The sequence below is a fragment of the Calonectris borealis genome, chromosome 3 (assembly GCF_964195595.1).
Source record: "Calonectris borealis chromosome 3, bCalBor7.hap1.2, whole genome shotgun sequence".
Classification (NCBI taxonomy): Eukaryota; Metazoa; Chordata; class Aves; order Procellariiformes; family Procellariidae; genus Calonectris; species Calonectris borealis.
The window spans coordinates 80,829,166-80,846,561 of NC_134314.1; the positions used below are offsets into that span (position 1 = coordinate 80,829,166).

Sequence of the window (17,396 nt, forward strand, 5' to 3'; positions counted from 1 at the left end):
TGGGATGAGGTCAAGCTCATCATTACTTGAACATTAGTTTATTGTGGTTTAATGAGGTTTAATGAGTATTATATTTGGCTTGGGGGATCCATTCCAAGTAGAGGTCAATTTGCAAAGAAAGCTGGTTTGGAAACCTGCTGTAGCTACAGAGATCTCTCTCTGTCAACCCTGGAGAAGTGAGCTGGGTAATGGTGAATTAGGAGTGGACCTTCATTTTTAAATTAAATGAATAGTGTCTAATTATTAAGGCCTGAGCCTTCAGCCTGTCATAGTATGCCCACTCCCTTCAGCAGGAACTAAGGGCGTTTCATTCTTGCATAATATCATACCTTGTAAAAGTTTCATACTGAGCAATTGTAAGGCTGTATTTATGCTTTTGTATTAGTCATTTTACAGCTTTTTTATTTAGCAAAGGATGAGCCAGTGAGATTTGAAATGGTATTTGCAGAGGAAATCTGTCATGTTTAATGGAAAGTGTCCAGGAAGGTAACACAACTGCCAATCCCAAATTAAATACAACATAAAGAGAGAGAGAGATTTTTGTGATGCCAGGTTTCCAAGGACTGGTTCATTCCACAGTGTTCAAGTAATGCTTTAGTGGTTCTTGCTGACTCTTGTTTCACTTCAGTTACTTCCAGAATTTCCATTTTATAAACCTCTTTTAATCACTGCTGTAAAAACTCATTCTGAGTTAAAATTCAGTATATAGTTAATGTTTCAAGAAATAGCCATGCCTGCCTCCCCTTATTCCCAGCTCCCCTCTGTGTTGGAAATCCAATTTCTAAATCTTTCATTTACCAGTTATGGGAGGGAGGGAGAAAAAATAATCAGATAACATTGATGAAAATTTGTCTCCTAATTCAAATTCAGTACTTGTAGGTATTTTTATAAGCAAAATAAAGCATGGGGAAAGATTCTGATACTTCACCTGACTGCTTGCAATATAGCTAGATCTTCTGCCTCCTTTCTGCACCTCCCTTCCCCATCTCCTTTTCCACCTCATCCTATATCATCCAACAATCATCTGCTTTGTGCCCTTGTAGCAGTGACTTAGCTTCATAATTGGTTCTGCCACTGCTTTCATTTCCAGCATAGAAAGACACCAATCTGTGGGACTCCCCATCTGTGTGCCACAGGTCAGCGTTGCTCTGTACCATCTACATTTTGACAGTGTAAGAACCATAGACTGGCACGAAGGTTCTGCTCCTCTCTCTGAAAACCTGGTACCACTCTGTGGGCAGGGACTCTTTGAAAATAGCTCTTACATAAATGTGTGCTGCTGGGCTGACAGTTACTAACTCAGCTCTGAATTTCCTTCATCTTTTTGCTTTAATGACAATTGGTTCCTAGTATCTGAATAGAGAGCTTTTTTTGTGGCTTTAGTTGAGAATGGATGCTTTTGGAATTCTCAGCTGATGCCTCCAATGGTAAAAGTCTCAGTAAGGGATATCCAGAAAGGTTAAAATCAACATCAGTTTGTAGAAAAGACTGTTTTTCATGCACGTTTCCAAGGCGCAGGCTGCTTAGGTTAATTAAGAAATGTAAAAAACATCCCCACTAAGCAAGTCCCCATAGTTCAATTTTTCCAGCAGGAGACCAGAATTATGCACCTTATTTCTGAGGTCACTTCCGTAATTGCAACAACATACATTTTTTGCAATAGCTTTTCCTTTTTAATGGATATTTAAATGGAGGTAATTAAATATGGTTATTTCATATCCATCTCCTGAGAGGAAACATAACAGCATGATGAAAATACAAGTGAATTGGAAGTAATAAATGTCTACTAAAAAGGACTGCATTTTGACTCCCTAAGTAATATTGGTTGTTAATTGTTAAGACTCTCAGAGTGATAATGTGGAGATTCAGAGGCCTGCCATACTATACAAAGCTAGATTCCAAAATATTTCAATTTAATAAGCTGTTGTTGAAAGTGTTACTGCAGTCAGAAGTACCAGCTGTATATCTCAGGGACAGGCAGTCATGAAAGCAGAAGTATAACCTTTTGAAAATCGGATCCAGTTGCTTTTCTCTTCTGGACTTTTTTTGGGCCCCTTTCCTAATCAGTGGGCTGATGGACTTGTGTCACTGTGCCAACACTTCAGACAAATAAGTTGTATTTCTTAGACTGGAGCTGGACCCACATGGCTATATTGTAGATCATGTTAAATGTAAGGCAACAAGCCTCTAAAGGTTGGGAGTTTGCATTAGCACAGGCTGAACCTAAATGCTCAGAATTTCAGATTCTTCTCAACATACTGAAGTGGTTTTGGCCTCCAAAACTGGGGTGCATATTGTGTAGGCAATGACTACCTAATAAAAACATCAGCTGCCTTGTGTCCAGTTAGGCATCAAAGGAGCAAGACCTCCTTATCATCTGAGTTTTCAGACCTTTTTCCTGTTCCCGGTCAAAACCAGAAAGGTAAGAGTCCACAAGAGAATGTTTTAAAAAGGCAAATAAGGTCCCCAGACCTTCTCAAGTTCTGCTTTGAGTTTTGGGTGGCATCTGAGAGGATTACAGAGTTCTAGGTGGTTCATCCCTGCCTGTTCTCACAGGGACATCTCTGAACTGTTAGCAGCAAGAAATTTGCTTCTCAAAACCCTTTCAAACTCTCATGGACGAAAAACCAAACTAAAAAGTGGTAATCAAAAAAGTTAGCCATTTCATATTGCCTGTGTTATGCTGTGATGTTCTGATTCTCCTTTTCTTGTTTAACAATAATATTACAAAAACTGAAATAAATGTAATGAACTGCTTTTCCTATCAACAAATGCCCTAGCCTAACTTTGCCATGCAGTTGCCTGCAAAAACTGCTTATAAAATCATATACGTTTCTGCTATGAACATTATCCCTTCTTTCCACCACATTTACCGGAAGAATAACAGAGTAGTTTGAGCCTAAATGAACTTACAGAACAGATACATATAGAATTCATCACAAGCAGTTTTACACCACTGGGAGTGTAAGTTAGCTGTCTGGGCTTCCTCAGTAGTTAATGGGGAAGAAGAGATAGATACATTTTAAAGGAGACCCTATCCTATTCTAAGAAAAAGTCTAAGGTAGATGGGATGAATGCCTTCTGAATGGGTTCCTTTATACCCAGCTTAAATGACTGTTATGGGTGAGACATTTCAGCAGGCTCAGGTTCAACAAATCCCACTCAATGCACTTTGGTATGATATGAATGCCTGGGATTGAGAGGTAGGGCCTTGAAAGAGCATCCTTTGTTAACTCTTTTGTTTTTTCCCTGCTGAAATTAGAACAGAAAGATCATTTTATAATAGTAACAAAAATAAAATTAAATATATGCAGAGAACTGAAATCTGCTTCCTGCCCTTCTCCAGAAATAATGCTTCTTCCCTGTAAGACATAGAGATCTGGGGCTACAAAGCAATGGATCTGTAGCTCCTCTCCAGCTAACATCTGTTCTATTCTACTTTATTATTTCTGAAATTTGGGTAAGCACAGATAAAAGAGAATTTGGCTGTGAGTTTTATTTAATTCTTTTGATTGGTAAGAATATTTGAGAGAAAAAAGAAAAGAAAAGAAAAATAAAAAGGGTAATACCTGAGGGATGTTAGAAAGGAGAGATGATAATGTCCTCAACCCCTCTAGGATAGAGATTAAGAGGTAGATAATTACTGTTTCTGACAGGTTACCAGGAGGTGCAGTGAAGGAAAAACTGCAGTGAGGCATAAAACCACTGACTCTGTTGAGGCCATGATTTTTAGTCTCCAGCAGAGTTACAAATTTCAGTTCCCAGGCTCATCTTTTGAAGGGCTTTTTTGCTGGAATGGGGCTCAGGAAGTCCTCCAAAAAATGAGGAGGGCTCTTAGCATATCTAGACAAACTTGTGATTTATATGGATCAACAGAAATAAACTCATGAACTGTACATATATGTGTGTGTAGAATAAAAGTCCAAGAAAAAATATTTCCCTTGTATTGTCTGCTTTCCCAGCATAACCAGTAACATTGACAAATTTTGTTAAATTCTTTTCTCCTGTATTCTTTTCTCCTGTATATTGCAGTGAAGTCAAAGCTGCAAAAGAAACATGAATAGTGCTGATCATTCTGATTTTTGGCAGACCAAAATTTATTCATAATCTTCAGAGATATTTCAGTGGTCATTGTATTTGGGTGCACTGCTAAGCCTGATATTCATATTAACAAATAGGGAATAAAAAAGAAGTTTGGATTTGCTAATTGGAAGTTGTCGTGCCTTTAATTACTTGAGTGACTTGCAGGAAGATTAATGTAAACTCCCTTTTAAAGTGATTAATCTTATCTATTGTATTCACATTTTTACAGAAATGAACAAAATACTTTTCTAACCGTCACTGCAGATGTGCTGTAAAAGATAATCTTCCAAGATTGACAGTAGTAGATTATTATCAACCAAGCAGGGAGCTCCAAGGCACTTGGGTGCATATTTTAGAAGGTTTATAGACAACTGCCCCACAGATTTAACTCCAAAAATCCGTCCTCAGTACTAAAGGTAGATATATTTATAGAGAGACACGTGTACATACGAGATATATAACGTATAATGACTATTCTTTGATTACCTTTATATTGTAGCTGAAATGAGGTGTTTGTATATTCCTGTCATTTGTGGTATGTATTTGTTGGTCTAAGGTTTACTCTGGGTAAAACTATCCTTAAAGCAAACACTCAGCTCTATGTTACATCTCTGAACCTGTATGTGGTTTCAACTTCAGCCTTTTAACAACAAATTGTAAGCTGTCAAATCCACACAGGACAAGCAGCTGCACAAGAAGAAACTGAAGCACATAAACCATAGTGAGAAGCATAAGGCTCCCATAAAAGACTAGTCTTTCCCTTTCTGTATTTAGTCCACTAAGAGTGAATTATTCATTACAATCAAGCTAAAGCTCCCCCAGTCTTGCCATTTCATCCGCAAGTTTGTTGAAAATTAAAGCTCAGCGTGAAGCCTCCAGAGAATTATTCTGAGTTAATAACACCTGCAAAGAACAGATATTTCACTGTGAGGTAAATTGCTGTGTGATTGCCCACACATCAGCAAAAATTATAACTGGGAGAAACTGAATATTTTCTCTGTATTTAACTGGTGAGGATTTTGTAGGGTGTCATTTTACGTTAAGTAGTAGAGTTATAATTTAGAATGTTTCACAGCAACCGATTGTGTTTGTTTTAACAGTGAGATTTCTATGAGAATATTTCTATTGCTGTCAGCTGCTATTGCAACTTTATGCAATAACATTTAGAAACCTTTCTTAATGTTAGGGAAAATTGTCAGAGACAGGCTTTAAACTATGGAATTTTTTCCCTGTAATTTCTTGTGAGTTTAGAAGTTGATACTTTCCCCTACCTAGCTGTATCTCATAAATGGCAAGCTAAGTCACGATTTTGATCTCTACATCTGTAGCATATGTACACTCAGCAGCTCCCTGGACAGCAGTAGAAACTACCTAAAGCATACGTTTTTGTTTCTTCCAGATGTTTCAGGAATACACTCATAACTAACATAAAAAATTCAGGTGGAGCTCCTAAATCAAATTGGATATTAACATTATTATCTATCCAAAAAAGGACAGAGAAAGAAAAGAAGTCAAATTATCTTGTCTCCATATTGCGCTGCATTGTTATACGCTGAGGTATTATTGTCTGCATTTTCCACGGGCCCTGTATCAATTCACAACTCATGTTTGGAGCAGGATTCAGGCTTCTGCCTGATGACAGTAATACAACCCCAGCAATAAATGGATCAAGCTTGTATCATTCAAGATAGGTCTACATGGAGAGCCTTGGACAGACCTTTTTTTGCCTGTCCTTTGAAGAGAATCAGCTCTGGTCCACAGGCCAAGTATCATTGCTAGCAAGATGTAGTGCTGGGCTCAGTAGGTTGCTCAGAGACTTAGTTGCTTGATTCAGGCAGATTGCTGCTGTGCTAGCACGGCTGGATGTGCCTTCTGCATGGGAATTGCTTGGGCTCTGCCTGCTCATCTCTGGGCAAATGTGCTTTTGTGACTTGCAAAGTTATGTGGCTTCATTTAAATCACAATGCACAATTTACTTACACGGTCGCAGTGTCTGAGCCTTACTTACCAGCAAGCTCTTCGCTCTAGAGAATATGCTTTTGAGTTATGCACTGAATGCTGCCAGGAACCTGTTGGTATAGTCTTCTGTCCCTCCTTATTTATCTCTTGCCACCCTTCTCATTTCTGTGCTTTACAGAGAAAGCTCAAGTGGTTGTCTCACTGAACTCAAACTTAGGATTATAGTCATAGCTGTTGGGCTGTTTTTTTTTTTCTTTCTTTTTTTTTTTCCCCCAGTTGTAACAGGGAAAAAAAACTGGTTAAAGGCTAACAGAAGAGGAACATACCTAGGAGAGTGACATCGGGTTTTAGATGTGTACTTTTGGTGCAGTGAAACTTGCTTCAGTGAATTCGTGTTATACACCTCTTTCAGTTACTGGAATAAAATGTCCCTGGTGCTGAAGGCAAACACATAAGAGACAGGGAACTCGTAACTGCATGAATGTGTTAGACAATAATATGTAATGGGTGCTGCTGCTATACATAATAGCTGAGCTATTCTTACAGCAACACAACTAAGGGCTAATATAACACAGGTTCATTTCCTTGGATCAACATGGGATGTATTAAAAAATAATTTGCTGGGCAAGATGAGGCTTTTCAGGCTCAGATAATCCTACTGCCTGCTCCAGAGGTTGCTGAGAAGTGTTATGAAATAACAAATCCCTACTGATTGACTAATCTTCCTTTTCCACAACACTTCAAAGCGTTTCCCTTTTTCGCTTAAGAACAGAACTGCAAGTAAGCGGGCCTCCAGCACAGAACTGTCTGTGAAAGTCCTGCCGTGGGCTCCAGCTTCAAGCTTGTCATCTCTATGTCACTGCTCGTGGATCATCCTAGAGTTTAACTCAGCTGTTACAGGGCTAGGGGAAGACGTGGTGTTTGGCTCAAGGGCTCTAGGGAAGAGGAGAGGAAGCAGGTGTATTGTATAAGCAAACCTCCACGTGTCAACATCCATGTGCTTGTCAGATGAATTTATCTGCTCCAGCTGCACTGCTCTAAAAGTGAATCTTTCGGTGTATATTTATCTGACATATTATGTGTCTGAAAAGTCCTGTCATTTTCTTTCAGAGAAGAACTTCGTGGCATAGGGAGTGTAATTATGAGGATGATCTAGCATCACCATAGGATCCCACAGTATTAACCAAAGTACCAACTAATAGCATCCGAATGGGCTGGGTACCGTATAGTGGGAGTTAAGCCCTGTCCAAGAGAAAAGTGAAAGAGGCAAGGAGTTGACTGTCATTTTACAGAGAGGAAAACCAATGCACTGAGAGAATGTGTGTTAAGAAAGCCAATGGCAGTTCAGATGAACAAAAGTGGAAATCTGAAAGAAGTGTTGTGCTCCTAGTCCGTGTTTCAAATGGTCTGTGTGATGTACAAACTTCTGTTGTTTCAAAGCTGTTCTTTTCAAGATGTGACCTCCATTGAAAAAATAACTTAAAGAAGGAAAAATAATGGCCAAAATTGAAAGAAAGGGACCCAGGGTATGCAAACCAGATTCCCACTTGCTTGAGTTTAAAAGGATGTTTTTCTATTCCTGCTCTATGTTACAGCTATGTACCTGAATTTAGATGCTTGTCTTTGAATTATATTATGAGCTTGTCCACAATTTATAGGAATTTGCATACAGGGAGTCACATCTATCTCTAAGTTTGAACTATTGTTGGGATTTAAATGTTGTAAAAAGAGGAAACAAGAAAAGAAAAAAAATCTGGTTTTCTAGGTTGTCCTGGAGCCAAGAAGAATGAGTTCCTGACTAGTGTTTTGGATGCATTGTCCACGGATATGGTGCATGCAGTCTCTGATCCATCATTGTCTTCTAGCCGGTGGGTTTCAGATCCTTTTTTGTGTGAGTTTAAAATTCTGGCAGTGGTGAATGAATTGTTAAGGGCTTTGAGAAGTAATTCTTCTGCTGCCTTCGCAAAGGGTAGATTTCCAAGAACCTATCTAGGAGAGTTTACTTCAAAGTTACCACTACAGACTATGTCCACTAAACAGAGATACACTTGATAGCTGAATTCTCAGCAGCAGCACAGCTTAGAATTTATCTGTAGCTGCTGGTGCAACTGTGTCTCAGTCTTTGTTCTCCTCTCAGGCTCTACTCAAATGTGCGCTACCTTCCTGTTTCATATTTTGCCTAGTTGCTTGTAAAGCAAACTAATGCTGTCAACAGTCTCAGGTAGAATTAAAAATGCATAAATGCTGTCAAACTTTAGGTGTCTGCAGGTCAGGTGCTTACCATCTGAAGAGGAGGTGGCATTTATTGTTATAACTTACCCTGTAGTTCAATACATTTAGGTATTTTATCTCTAAGAACATCCATCATGGGTTGAAATTGGAGCCTAGGTGTTTGGCGATGCTGACTGTTGACCTACTTCAGTTGGGTATATTACGCATTTTAATGTGTCTGCCATCTATGAAACTGTCGTCTTCTCTTTTATTTCTCTCTTCACTTTTCTCTGTTTCAGGAAATTAAAGGGGAAAGCACTATTTTCTGAGTATAGTGCTGACCTCAACACAGTTTCAGAGAGTTGACTAAGAGCAGATTCCAGCCCTTAGTGTAAAAGTTAGGATACAGTTGGCCAAAGTGAAAAAAGAGGAATTCACTACAAGAAGCTGGTGGTCAAAAGCAGGGAGGTTTATGTAACAAAGCATTGACAGTGATTTAACTATTCTGAAATAAAGGTAGGAACTGAGGTTTGTGTATCAGAATTAAGACTAAACTCTTGTTTTCTGTTTCAGGGTTTCAGAGCCGGATCCAAATCATACTCTGGAAGAGAGAGTTGTCCATTGGTATTTCAAACAGCTAGATAAAAATTCCAGTGGTGACATCGGCAAGAAAGAAATCAAGCCATTTAAGAGATTCCTAAGAAAGAAATCGAAACCCAAAAAATGTGTGAAGAAGTTTGTGGAATACTGTGATGTGAACAACGATAAGTCCTTATCAGTTCAAGAATTAATGGGCTGCTTGGGAGTAACAAAAGAAGAAGGTAAAGCAGAAACAAAGAAACGCCATAGTAAGAACCTTTTCTACCTTGTTCACTAGATTCGTCAAAGCTGACGAAGCCTGATATTTGTATATGCCAGAAGTATACAAAAGAAAAGAATACACCTGTCTGCAGCTAATGCAGCTGTTGCTAAGGGCAGATGGCAGGAAAGCTGCTTCTGTGTAGGCAAATCATCACTTTGCTCCAACAGAATCAAAAACTTCCCGTTGATTCTGGCCATTAAATGTATTGCAGCAGGAAACCTAAGAGGATACGATAACATTAACAGTCATCAAAAAGCCAGTATAATGTTATTACAGCACTATGTCCTGAATGAGTGGAAGTATCACACCTGTGCTTTTTGGATTCCTGCTGGGAAGGAAGCACATTGTTGAGCTTTCTAATGACTTCTCATTTCTCAAATGTGGTTTAGAGATACAGTGAGGAATGCGGTCATCTGCCAAACAGGTGGAACAACTGCTGGTACACAGCACCTTACCTTGCTGCCAAACTGGTAGAAAGCGGAATAACTAACTACAGTGTGTAATGGTGCCTGCAGAGTTCAATCACACAATTCCTGAAAATGAAGAAAAATTAAAAAAAAAAATTTAAACAACAACAGTACACCCCCATACTGTAAGAAGTTGTAGAACATGAATACAGGCAAATTGTTTTGTTTGCCTGGGACTTTAAAATGAAACCAGGGCAGTAAAACAAAGGTGTCATAAGAAATGAAAAGCAAGTCAAGTGGGAAATGCAGTCAGAAATAAAATGGTTTCCCCAAAATTCGTTGTATTCAAGCCTAGAAAGGGAATACTGCAGAAAGAAGGAATAGCTCTACATTGTACTAATAAAGTAAATTGTCTATGTCTCACAGAAACAGATCTCTCGAAACAAATATATCAAATGCAGGATTTTTTTTCTGTGTTTTTTGTGGATCTAATAATAATACCTTGCAATTTTCACTTAGGTGAGAGAGGTGAAAAAACTATATGAAGGTGGATGACTGTTGTTATCTTTATGCTATAAATGTGGAAACTGAAATGTAACACCTTTTTCATTTACACTATTTGGCAGATTAGTGTCTTAAAGTGGAGGCCATTATGGTCACTCCATATGTTAGCATCCAGACACTTCTGTCCTGCTGCAGCTGGCACTCCTTGGTCTTATTGTAGATGAAATTTGGGTCTGAAGTCATTGCTCCAGGACATAAAGGAAAGCTATAGCAAGACTCAAACCAAAACCTAGTTTTTCCTGTGCCCATTTCAGTGAAAAAACCAAAGACTAGGATTCTCCTGCTTCACATAAACTGCCTGTTTCAGAAAAGAAAGTTGTAGGAGGCATGAAATTATATGAAGATCACACACAGATTTAACTAAAGAAAAATTATGTTCATCATAACAGAAGATTTTTGACAGAGCTTCTCAAAAAAAGAAAAAAAGTAGTCAATAATGAGAACATTAGTTTTTGGAAGGAAAAAATACCTCAGAGCTTTTGCATTGAAAAACTAATGGCATCCAGTTGGAAAAAAAAAAATAAACCAAATCATTTGGTTGCTTTCCTAGAAATACATATTTTTAAAGACAAGACAATAAAAATTCCTTTTGTTGGAATATCAGCATTCTGTTTTGTTTCTCCTGCTTGATAATTAAAATTTCCTTTCTGATAATCCTTTCACTTGCACAAAAAAAATCAGTCTCCACTCCACTAAAGCTAGAGTTGTATTTCTAGGAATAGGTGAGACCCCATCACCTGGGCTGTGAAAGCTGAGATAAGGAGGCTGCTCTGTGTCATTCTCTGTGAGTCCCAGGTGTCTTGTGAGAATCATTTGAAGCAATATAAGAGCCAGAGAGCTGCAAAATATACTTTCGCAGGGGAATGGTAGTTTCTGCAGTATTTTTCAAGATCCAGTTTCATTCTGCTTTGTCCCAGTGCAGCTTGATTGAGTAACAAACTGACATGGAAAACCAAGAGGGTGGGTTCCTCCCTAGCCTCCCAAATTTGCTTGTGAAGTTGAATGGGCGAGCAGACTCATGTAGCTGGGTTTTTTTTTCCTCATATAGAGCACTGTCTTGGGCTTTGCTGCTAAGAAACTTAAAAACCAGTGATAATCTTGTTGTTTTATAGATTAAATGTGAACAATGTCTTTGTCTGGTAGAGCTGTTCCTCTGCAATACCTTTAAGCAAAGTGAATGCTTTCCAGACAGTCTGCTTGTCCATGCTTCTTTCCCACCAAGCACAGGCTATATTTACTACTAAAGATTTAATAAGTTTGAAATTCTCAACACTGACTACATGCAATCTGTCCTAAGCAAATGTCACATATTAACTGGCAAGATATGTTGTCATTCAACTTTCATTCAACTTTCACAACGTGATAGAAGCAACACCTGTATTGAAGAAAGAAAAGTAGTGGATGTTTCAATGAAAGATCTGAAATATTTTCTCTCATTTATTGAGTGTAGTTACCTTGCTCTAAACAACACCTGAGGGATATACGAGGGCTTCAGTTCTTCAGGATACTACATATAACATGCAAACTATATTCATAATTTTTTCTTTTCCCTCCTTTAGCAGCCCCTAAAACCAACACTGAGAGCACTTCATCCAGCAGGCAGGTGAGTACTGAGGAGAGCAAGATCTCCATTCCTGTCTTGCCCAGCTGAACTTCTTGGGGTTTTAGCAGTTATCATTGCAGCTTCAAACTACATTCATCTGCCGTTCTGCAGACTTGCAAGGAAAATGTAGAGCAGCATCCTGATTAATAAATTTTGACTTAAGTTCTGTCTAAGGAAAACTGAATTATTCAACTACAGGTGCAGAGTAAATGTGCATAAATGCAAAGTGGATTATGCCTGCATGTGGACGGTCCTAGTAAAGTGTAACTGGCATCTAGGTTAATGACAATTAGATGAGTGTAATTGAGCCCTCGTATAAGTCTCTTGCATTCCTGAATGTCAGCATTCCTATACACTTTTATATGTCCACTGCTTTATCTTCATTTACCTTTTGCTTTAACTGAATTCTCTTAATTTTCCTGTGAGTCATACAATAGACAGAAACTTTGATTGAAATTACTCTTTGTGAAAAAAGCCATGCATTTCCCATGCCCTAGGAAAATCTATACATTTCACAAACCCCACTGAATTATTGTATGGTAGTTTTAAACACCTTTTAAAATCTTAGTGTAGAGAAAAGAGCTGTCATTTTCAAATGCCTTTGCTGGCTGAGCAAAATGATCCTGGAGAACTAGGATTTGCATCGGTCTGCTGATGTATCTTAAAACTAAAATTGGTTAGGTCTGCAGAATGATTGTAGCAAATAAAATGTCAAGTGCCCTGACAACATAATCCATGATTTGTTTTTGCATCAATTTTCTGCAAAGACTTGATTTTGTTTTTCTGAATAACACCAGTGTATGTCATTCATGGCGTTTTGGCTACTCAAGGCATTCAGAACTACAAAAGACACAAAAGCAGAATTTTTAAATCAAGGAAATGTACACATTGAAAAGGAGGGATTCAAATGGAATCTCAGGAAGAAGGTTAAAAAAGGGCTTCTCATTTGTGTGTGTCTATTTTTATAATCATTAATCCTAAAGATTCACTTTTCTGGACAACATGGGCGCAACTTCTCGGCACTTTTGCATGGATCTGAAGAAGGACTTATGAGTCTGCCAGTTATTTGAATGGTCTAGTAAAAGAATCATCTTCATACCATTCTCGCCTCACTTTTGTATTAGTTAGAGGAATTAAATGATTAATTCCCACAAAAGCATCAGTAAATGATGAATTGTTTTTAAAAATATTCATATAAACATATTATAAGAACAGCTCAGGTAACCCTGCAGCTGGGAAAATAGGAATTTGGCTAAAAATATCCCCAAACCATAGCTGTGGTTAATGTCTTCCCATCTATCAGAAAGCGAGATTAATTTGTTAAAGTATGAACCCAGGGTGAACCTCCCCACAAGCCAAGAGAAATCTTCCTCTCATTGTTGCTAGTCAATTTGTTACTTACTTTATCTCTGATTTGTTTGATGTTAGGTTCACACTTCCTAAGGCAAGCTCAACATTGGTTGTGGGTTCTACCAGAGACCTCCTACATACCTTTGATGGAATATAAAATATTCTCAGTTTCTGTTTGTTTAAACAAATGTTTGTGGTCTTAACTTTTCAAGTTCCCCCCACAAATCACTTATGCTTTAAATAAGGCAGCCTGAAAACAATTATCCTGTCGGAACTCAAAAACATTCAAAGGGGTTATTTTAATTATATAATGGCAATTACTGGCACACGTGCATTACACTTGAAGCATGACAAGCCCTCTCCCCTTTCTTGTAATCTGATCTGGACTTGCAGAATCTGTAATAAAAGTGTCCTAGAGCATCTATGTTTTTTAATTTTGTCCAATAATTTTGCTGACTCAGCACCAATTATTTTAAAAGCTGTTGCTGACAAATGATAGCCTTGAATTAAGGCTGGCTCAGCAAACCATCTGTTGGCAGTTTCATACTCAAACAATACAAGGCTGCAAATGCAGAAGGTGGCTTTCATCACAAAAGTTTTCACTTGAAAAAAAGTTATTGAAAAGCAACTGTGCTGGGTAGGAGCTGCTCAAAGAAAACCACCCATCTAAGAAGGAGCGATCAGGTTTGCACCACTCAGGAGATGGGCACTCAAGAACTCATTTTCTACTAGCTTACTGTGGCAATTCAGTTATTTATATGTTTATATGTATTTTTTTTTTACATATGTGCACATCTGTATGTGTACACGCACATACAAGCTTACTGAAAGAAAGCAGATATAGATACATATAGTAATATGCTAACTGAGGCTCAGCTGTGGTTGCTCTAAAGGAGGTCAAATACATGATGGATCTGACAGAACTGGGGTAGTGGCCAGGTATATTTCCCTTGCTCAGCTCCACCCTGTCCAACAAACATACACATACATGCACACACGCTGTCAATGAGACCCAGAGGGTCTTTTGCAGCCTAGCAAAAAGTTTACAAGGAAACTATAGATTGTTCATAAGACTTTGGCCAGCAGCCCATTCCTTATACATCACATGCCATAGAAAGGTATATTGCACCAGGTACTTGCCCAGGCAGTTGCTAAAACTGTGTGTTTGACAGGTATAGATTTAAAGAGGCCATAGGTAAGAAATAGTAAAGATGTTGCTCATACCCTTGTTCGTAGGTGTCATGAAGGACTACAGGCAGGGATTTTTTTTATTCCCCATATATATTTGTGCAGAACTCTTGTTCTGATAGTGGCATGTGGACACTGCTGAAAAATAGAGATAAATGTTTATACTTGATTCCTTGAAAACATCATTAATAATGGAAATTTTTCCAACTTTCTTTCTTTCAGCAAGTTTCTAAGAAGCAAGGGTGAACTGCTTACTGATCCAAGGCAGATCTCTTTGACATGTGGGAGATATCCTCACCAAAAGGCAATAAAAACAACTGTAGTATTTGCACTTTGTACTTAAAAATGTAAATTCACTTTGTAGAAATGAAATATTTAAACAGACTTTTTTTTTAATCTGTGAAAATGTAATGGCTAGTTTTGAAAAATTATCACATACAATGTATGTGTATTCTTTTGTTGTCTGAAATATGTAAAACGTGTTGGAGATGTAAAAGTTTGCATTTAAACCATTTTTTATAAAATAGCTTTTTGGCAAACAGTAGCATAGAAACCTGATTCTGTGTATTTTGGTTTCAATAGTATGCCTTGTTTTTTGTAATCAATACTGTCATTTAAGTAGAGTTATGCTGAAAAGTCTACTGTATTCTCCATTTTGTCCAAGCAGTGTTGGATGTTTCAGGTTTGCAGGACAGAGGGAAGTGTGTAAATTGCTGTTTACTTGGTTTTGCAGTTTTTAACTGAACAGATTTTTCATCGGTGGCAATATTTTATTTCATTTTGGTTTTATTGTTATTATTATGCTTTCCAAAGATTATGCAGTGAGAATGCAACCACTAATGGATTCAAAACAGTTATTCTACAGTTGGGATACTTGTAGAAAAATGTATCCTTTTACCCATTTTTGAGGTGCCTTCCATTATAAGTTTCGGTAGGATTTTTTCCCCTGTTTGTTTTCACTTGGGTTATTAATACAACAAAACAACTAGGAGTAAGGTGGATTGTAATGTCACTCCAGTCTGGTTCGGCCTGGGCCTAAAGGCATGTTTCTGTGGTCAGCACAAAGCAGAGGCAGAATTTATATGGGTCAGAATTGTAAATCTAGGTATAAAGAGACAGGGAAGGCCAAACAGATTGTTCAACCTTTTCTTCCCCTACACCTGGCTGCCCCCATCAACTCTTTGGTTTGCCTCGGGGTCCACTAGAGGTAAAGCTGAACAAATTATGAGCAGTTGCCATGAGGAGGGGCTACTCACATCACCCCTGCCCGAGGCTTTTTCCTTGCTGTCCGAAAGACGTTCTCACAAGTTTTCATACCTTCTCTGTCATTTCCCCCCCCAGTGCTTTTTTGTATGTGTGCCTGAGGGGAATAACAACTTGCGGATGTGAATTTAGAGCAAGTAAAAGAGATTCAGCTCTTGAACAACTGTGAGTTACAAGCAGCTGGGTTGATCGATGCAGCGGTAGACGGACTGCTGGCATCTAGGAGCTGACATGAAAAGGCAGGAATGTTGCAACAAGCAGTGATTTCATTCTGGTTTGTTTAAATAACGTGTGGGATCTGACATGTGACTAGCTAATCATAATAGCACCCTGGCTTGAGCTTGTACCTGGAAACGCTTTTTTGCAAATAAAAATTTTTCATTTCAATTTCAACATATGCTGAAGTGATAGGAAACACTGTATGCAGTGGAATTGTACCCCAGAAATTGTGTACTCTAAGCTTTGGCAGCGGGAGGAACCAAGATGCAACTGTGTGCTATCTTGTATTTTTGTTTTAAAAAGTATTTGTTATTCTTTTATACTGTTAAACTTTGAATTTAATCGTCTTTATAGATTAAAGATCAGTATGTTATCAAACTATGCTGGTGGTTTTTCTTTTGCATCACAGATAGCCATGTTTGGAAGCAGGTACACAGAGCGGTGACTTCACCATTGCGTTGAGTTTACAAGAAACCTGATGACCTCACGTTGTGTCCATCTTCTTTTCTTCCCTTGCCCCTTTACTGAATTCTCTCCTAAGGTCCTTCATGCCTTATTCATACCATTGCTTTCTCAAAATAGTGATTTTGAGGCCAGATCCTTTGTTGCTCCATATAGCTTCAGCTTGGTCTCTTGCCTCTTCTCTGCAAAGTGCAATGTAGCGTAGAGAGAGATCAGAGCTTTTCCCTTCCGTGTGAGTGTGAGCTGCTGGGCAACTTTCAACTTGACTGGAACCAATGAGGAGAGACAGGCAAACCCTGAGAATACTCAGCACCTGGTTAGGGGGGCACAGTATGGTGTTCTGGTTTGGGCTGGGATAGAGTTAATTTTCTTCATAGCAGCTAGTATGGGGCTGTGTTTTGGATCTGTGATGAAAACAGTCTTGATAATACAGGGATGTTTTCATTATTGCTGAGCAGTGCTTACACAGAGTCAAGGCCTTTTCTGCTTTTCTCACCACCCCACCAGCGAGTAGGCTGGGGGTGCACAAGAAGTTGGGAGGGGACACAGCTGGGACAGCTGACCCCAACTGACCAAAGGGATATTCCACACCATATGACGTCGTGATCAGCAACAAAAGCTGGGGGAAGAAGAAGGAAGGGGGGGGATGTTCGGAGTGGTGGTGTTTGTCTTCCCAAGTAACTGTTACGCATGATGGAGCCCTGCTTTCTTGGAGGTGGCTGAACACCTGCCTGCCGGTGGGAAGTAGTGAATGAATTCCTTGTTTTGCTGTGCTTGTGCAAAGTGGCTTTTGCTTTCCCCATTAAACTGTCTTTATCTCAACCCACAAGTTTTCTCACTTTTACTCTTCCAATTCTCTTCCCCATCCCACCAGGGGGGAGTGAGTGAGCAGCTGGGCGGTGCTTAGTTGCCGGATGGGGTTAAACCATGACATATGGTTAATAACGACATTTTGTAAGCAGCATCTAATTCCATCACTGTGGCCTTCGGAGACAATATAAATGTAGCAATCAAATATTTTGCCATGTCCGTGGTTTGAAATGGCAGCCCATTTAAACTGGGAGGGTGTGTGGGGAGGCAAATTTGGACTAGCCACTTGATTATGTAATGAATAGCCTTAAACACCTATTAAAATACACATAAATGCCCTAGGCATTCTCTTAGGTATCCAAAGACTTCTACAACGTAGAGTCATTTAATGACTCTACAATAACTGAAACATGAG

The 17,396-nt window shown here is 38.8% G+C and overlaps 1 protein-coding gene across 1 annotated transcript in view; it reads left to right on the forward strand.

The window, feature by feature from the left end:
- SMOC2 (SPARC related modular calcium binding 2) overlaps positions 1-16,087 on the forward strand; it is a 150,511-nt gene extending 134,424 nt beyond the window's left edge. Inside the window, exons 10-13 of the mRNA XM_075147915.1 lie at positions 7,808-7,910; positions 8,827-9,101; positions 11,646-11,689; positions 14,450-16,087. Coding sequence (XP_075004016.1) covers positions 7,808-7,910; positions 8,827-9,101; positions 11,646-11,689; positions 14,450-14,473 — 446 coding nt within the window. The 3' untranslated portion in view covers positions 14,474-16,087. The remainder of the gene's footprint in view (positions 1-7,807; positions 7,911-8,826; positions 9,102-11,645; positions 11,690-14,449) is intronic.
- The last annotated feature ends 1,309 nt before the right edge of the window (positions 16,088-17,396 follow it).